This window comes from Propithecus coquereli, unplaced genomic scaffold, assembly GCF_000956105.1.
Source record: "Propithecus coquereli isolate 6110/MARCELLA unplaced genomic scaffold, Pcoq_1.0 Scaffold144, whole genome shotgun sequence".
In the NCBI taxonomy this organism is placed as follows: Eukaryota; Metazoa; Chordata; class Mammalia; order Primates; family Indriidae; genus Propithecus; species Propithecus coquereli.
Window position 1 is genome coordinate 1,614,683 of NW_012138747.1, and position 6,000 is coordinate 1,620,682.

A 6,000-nucleotide genomic window follows, 5' to 3' on the forward strand; every position below is an offset into this window, starting at 1 on the left:
TATGTAGAACTCAAAGTAGGAACAATTTTTCTTAGTTCATTTTATGTAGGTAGAATGGAATACCACAGATTGGGTAATTTATAATGAAATAAATTTATTTGGCTCACAGTTCTGGAGGCTGAGAAGTCCAAGAGCATGGCACTGGCATCTGGTGAAGACTTTGTGCTGCATAATCCCATGCAGAAGATGGAAGGGCAAGAGAGGCCAAGAGCAAGATGGCAAGAGGCAGCCAAACTTACTTTTATAAAACAAGCCTATTCTCATAATAACTAATAACCCACTCCCATGACCATGACATTAATCCATTCATGAGGGCAGAGCCCTCATGACTTAATTACATCTTATTAAGCCCCACTTCCCAATACTGTTGCATTTGGTATTATGTTTCCAACACATAAAATTTGGGGGGCACATTCAAACCGCAGAACAATCCCAGTGATATACTGGAGTGAGCAGTATTTACATTTCATGATTCCTATTATTTCCATGGTGTAATAGAGAGCTCTGGCTTCATAACAAGTCTTCCAGCCTCATACATTTTTATACTTACGAACAGGGAAGATTGCTCTTAGTAAATGTTGAACCACAGAATTTGAAACACTGAATAATTAGAAATTTGATTTATCAGCACCATATTATATATAGGTAATGAAAAAATTTATTTTCTTACATAGTCTATTAGCCAATTTCCACCCCCTTAAAGCCAAACTCCGATTTACCACATTCTTAAAATTTCATGAGTATATCAATTGTGAAAGAAAAATATAAAGAAAATATAAAGAAAAATAAAATGTACTTGTGGAGTAAATGCTAGCAGAGGCTGTGTGTAAAAATTATTTTGTATATGTGGCCAGGGGCAGTGGCTCACACCTATAATTCTAGCTCCAGGAGGCCAAGGCAGGAGGATCACTTGAGGTCAGCAGTTAGAGACAAGCCTGGGCAAGGGTGAGGCTCCATCTGTCTCTACTAAAAATAGAAAAAAATTGCTGGGTGTGGTGGTGAGCACCTGTAGCCTCAGCTGCTTGGGAGGCTGAGGCAGGAGGACTGCTTGAGCCCAGGAGTTTGAGGTTACAGTGACCTAGGATGATGTCACTACACTGTAGCTGGGGTGACAGAGTGAATCTCTGTCTCAAAAAAAAAAAAATATTGCATGTTTGTGCTCAATAAGAGTTATAGAATATTTTTCCATTTTAAACTTAAATACATTTTTTTTCTTTTAAGTCAAAAGGAAATAATCATACTAGGTTTTTTTGTTTTTGCTTTTTGTTTGTTTGTATCATCTGTGTTTTTGTTTTGGACTAGCATGGGGCTTAACGATCTTCTTGTCTGAATCCTCTTTCAAATAAGGAAAGTAAAGTTCAGAGAAGATTGATAATTATCCATTTTATGAAGGAAAAATTAGGATTAGAATCCACATTTCTCAACTTTTATTTTAGTGTTTTTCCTCCCCCATTATTCCATTAATTTTTATTAATTGCTCTAAGAAATCAATAGTACTACCAATAAATTTCCCATGGATAGTGTCTGGATTGGCAAGATATCCTCTTTTTTAATCCTCTTTTCAATTTTTTTTTTTTTTAATAGCTATCTTGGATATATAGTTGCAACAATTGAAGATGAACTTTGCTATTACCAGACAATGTATGTTGAACATCAGTGATTAATGCAGCCTTCCCTCACTTCCTAAGTTCCTTTATTTGGTGAATAAAATATTGACAAATTGTTCAGCAAAAAGCATATGCTTCAACACTATCCAGATAAACTTGAGCATCAAACAGTCTAATAAATTTAGAGACAGAAAAGATGTACACATCAGTTTATTTCTGTTCACTAAGAGGAAATGTAGCTTAAGTGGGGTTGACTTATGACATTTATTTAATTCTTAAATTGACTGACAGGCCTATTAATGTATTCCCTGAACTTTATTAACGTAATTGGAAAACTGCCCGCATGTCAATCAACTTCTGATAAGTAATTATGTTCATAAATACTGTAAAATTATTAGCTTTTAATTTGACCGAATCACATGCTTTCAAAATAGTAAACATGGATTTTCTTTTTTTTACTAACAGAATGATCATTTTATTTTTTATTGATACATATTAGATATATATATATTTTTGGGGGGGACATATGATAATTTGATCCACTCATATGATCAAATTAGGGTAATTGGGATATACATTATCTTAAATATTTATCTTTTCTTTATGCTAGGAACATTAGAATTATTCTCTTCTAGCTATTTTGAAATGTACAATAGATTAAGATTAATTATAGTCACCCCACTGATCTACTGAACACCAGGTCCTATTTCTTCTAAGAGTATATTTGTAGCCATTTTCTAGAGAAACAAAATATTATACTGAAAAATCATTCAATGTGTACTTTACTAATAGTTCAAAAGTTCATCATCACAGGGCCAGCAAAAAACAATACCGTAGTAAGGCATGCAGCAATTTTGAAAATGTGAACAATATTAAATAATCTATATAATACAAAGTTATAAGGCAATCCTGTAAGAATTAAACATGTGCCTGGGTAGAGATTATCTACCCACAGTCTGGTTTAAAAATATAGGCCTAACAAGGACCAAGAGAGAGTAGAAAAAGGAGAAGGGGATATATTTATTATTCAGAAATACACCATTTAAACCTACAAGTTTAAAGCATACAAGCAAAATGGCTGTATTTTAAGTGACTTGAATATATTATTGCCCAAGTACACTTTTTCTCACATAATAAAAATCTTTTATAGTCTTTCAGCTAGAAACTCAAGTCAAAGATCACAGAACTCAAAAAAAGAATAGGATTAGGCCTGAACAACATAAGAAATGTGTTTTTGTCTTACAATCTCATGTCAGATTTGAAATTTGACAAACTTCTACCCTCTGGAGTCCCTGTATAATCTCTGAATAAAGATGGAGTCTTATGAAAACTTTATTATGTCCTCATATGCTACTTTCAAATAATGAAGATCATCACAGTCTTCAATAATCTGTAATAAGAAAAACCACTGAAGAAATTCATTGACTTATTTTTCAATGTATACTTTCCTCCTTAAAGTTAATTGTTTAATTCAGAAGTTTAACCTTATCATGAAGTTAAAATAGTTACTGTACTAATAATTGAAGCTGTGTTTGAATTCAGGTTTACTGTATGTAGGGAAATAAAGCTCATTGTTAATAAAGTCATAGATTAACAATCTTTTCTAGACTTCAGCCATGTACGTAAATTAATTTTTAGCCTTGACTTATTGAAGGGTAAATTCAGAGAGAGTACAACTAACTTGCTCACTCGACTTTCCTGTTAGGAATAAAACATGCATGGATTGGCACCATATTATCATATAATTTGTTATTAATTTTACTTAGAAATACTGTAATGTCATTTTTGAGATCCATAGAGCCTAATTTCCCATATAATTAATACATGATTAACCTATAAAAATATAAGGCAATGACGTAAAAGGGCAAAAATAAACTTTTTCCATTCTCTTAGCATTATAATTGCATTTTTCTTGAAATGCATTTGTGTTGGGGGTACGTATGCTCTTACATTTTAGTATGGAAAAGAAATAAAATAATTTCATGACTTTGTATTTGAAGATTGAAAGTTAGCTAGCATGATTTATGATCTACTAAAAGTAAATCAATGTATAAAGCATTGTGTACATATATTTCCTTTACTCTATATTTAAATAAATTAATCCTATTCTAAAAGGTAACTATTTTTCATTGTAACTTGAGTCAAAGGAAACAGAAGTTGAACTGAGACAGAGTACTGGAAGGCATGGAGAATTGCTTTTAAAGTGTTACCATCCATATTCCAAAAAGTTCTAATATTTTAATGTATCATAAGTTCTCAAAGATTTATTTTGATGTATCAATCAAGGATTCTCAAAGATTTATTTCCAGGGTGATTTAAAGGAAGACACAAAAGGAATTATATACAAAAATTATAATGCAGTGTTTCTTCATGCATATTTCTTGATCTTTGTTGAGTGGGGATTTGTATGCCTGTAATAGCTATTACACTTAACGGCACCTGAAACATAAATCCCTTAAGACAACGACAACATATATTTCAACATTAACTCAACGATGAGTCAATTGCTTCTGAATCATTGTGATACCTAAACATTAAACATTCTAAGGATAGTCCTTCACAATATAACAGTTCTGAAAATGCATACCTTGCACAGTTAGATGCACCTGCATTGTTCTCGGTGTATGTTGAGTCTGGACAGAACACGTGTATGGGCCATCATCTGTCACATCTACATTCTGTATCTGGAGGCTGTAGTCCCTTTTATTCAAAGTTGAAATTGAAACTCGAGGATCCACTGACCACTTATCACCTCCCGCAAAAATAATACTCGACCGGTTCAGCCAGGCACCCTTTGAAGCTCCATCTTCCAAATAACACCTACAAATTACAGGAGACAAAACACTATTAATCAAAAAGAAAATGAGAGACATTATTTTTGTTCTAAATGTTATTTCCTTTTGCCGAATAACAGTACATCATCAAATGCAAACATTAGCTATAAACTCAGGAGACATGAATATACTGATACATCTTCCGTTCCCAGTGAAAATGTGAAACAATACTTGCATACAGTCTTGTTTTTTTTTAAGATTGTGTGTATGTGTGTATTTATGTGTGTGTATGTGTGTGTGTTTCAATTCAAAACCAGTCAAAATTGTTTTTCATTCTGTGTGAGTGATAAATCTAAATACAATTCTACTAGTTCAAATAACAATTTTCTAATATTTCTTCATTTGACATTTTAAGAAGTAGAAAAGGTCTATGAGTTAGATGTTTGACCTAATCTAATTCTGAATATGATGTTTGAAATTCAGAAAGCAAAGACTAGAATCATATAAGTATTTATTTGAAAAAATAACTTGCATTTCCAGAGTGGTAAGCCTGTACACTGAAATTATTAACTATATTTTACTGATAAGACTATAAACTGTGTTTACTGATTGCTGTCATAATTAAATGTAGCAAAGCTAATATAATACTTTCAGGTAGCAAATTTTTGCTGTCTTTTCAATCAAATGACAAATAGTTTTTTCGGAAGCATTCATTTATCCAGCAAACATTTAAGAGCTACCTACTTACAGATTCAAATAGGTACTGACTTGCTCTCTAAAAAGTTTTTGTCTAGTGAGGAAGACAGTCAAGCAAACCAGTTATTACTATCCAGAAAGAATATTTTGATTAAATCATGTGCAAACTACATGAGAGACAAAAGAAAGGTACTTGATTCAAAAAGTGTGTTTGGGTGTAAAGAAAGGCTTTCTGGAATAGGAAATGCCTGAGATAAAGAGGTAGGGAGTGGAAGACATGGCATTCTACGTAGAGGTGCTATATGTGGGCAACGTCAGGTAAAAGTGAGAGAGCTAGGCATTTCAAGGAAGTACAAGTAAGTATGGGATATAGAGTAAGAGGGATGAGAGTGGAAATTAGAAGGATAAACTGGAGCCAGATGATGATGGCAAGCATAATGACAATTAGTAGATTTTAAGGCCAAATTTGAAGCCATATATTTAAAGTCACATTCTATAACAAGATTCAAAAATACTGTTTTGTATCTAATAGAATTTAGGCACATCGAGATTTAGAACAGAAGGCTGTGGTCATATGTCAGTGATTTTGCTGAGGCCTGGAATTCTGTTTCATCTCAAAAAATGTTCTGTTACAAATTAAAGACTGGTTTTCTTAAATGAGTACAAAGCACAGCTACAGAATGAAAACACACATACATTGAAATCGTTTGACAGCATTTCCACAGAACACCTTAGGGGATTGAATGCAGTGTTTCAGATTGCTACAAAATTGCAAGCTGAAAGCAACGGGGTAGGCTGCTGTCAACTATATGAAACTAATCAGTGGGTGAAAAAGTAAGGAACAAGGTACATTGCAGAATCTAATTTGCAGTCAACCTCACCATCTACAGAATCCAAACCAGTAGAAGTCATAAAGGTCATTG

General features: G+C 33.0%; 1 protein-coding gene across 1 annotated transcript in view; it reads right to left on the minus strand.

Annotated features, from left to right (window-relative positions):
- The window catches only part of NEGR1 (neuronal growth regulator 1), a 1,084,106-nt gene that overhangs the window by 644,199 nt on the left and 433,907 nt on the right, over positions 1–6,000 (minus strand). The window contains exon 2 of the mRNA XM_012639937.1: positions 4,195–4,427. Within this exon, the coding sequence (XP_012495391.1) occupies positions 4,195–4,427 (233 nt within the window). The remainder of the gene's footprint in view (positions 1–4,194; positions 4,428–6,000) is intronic.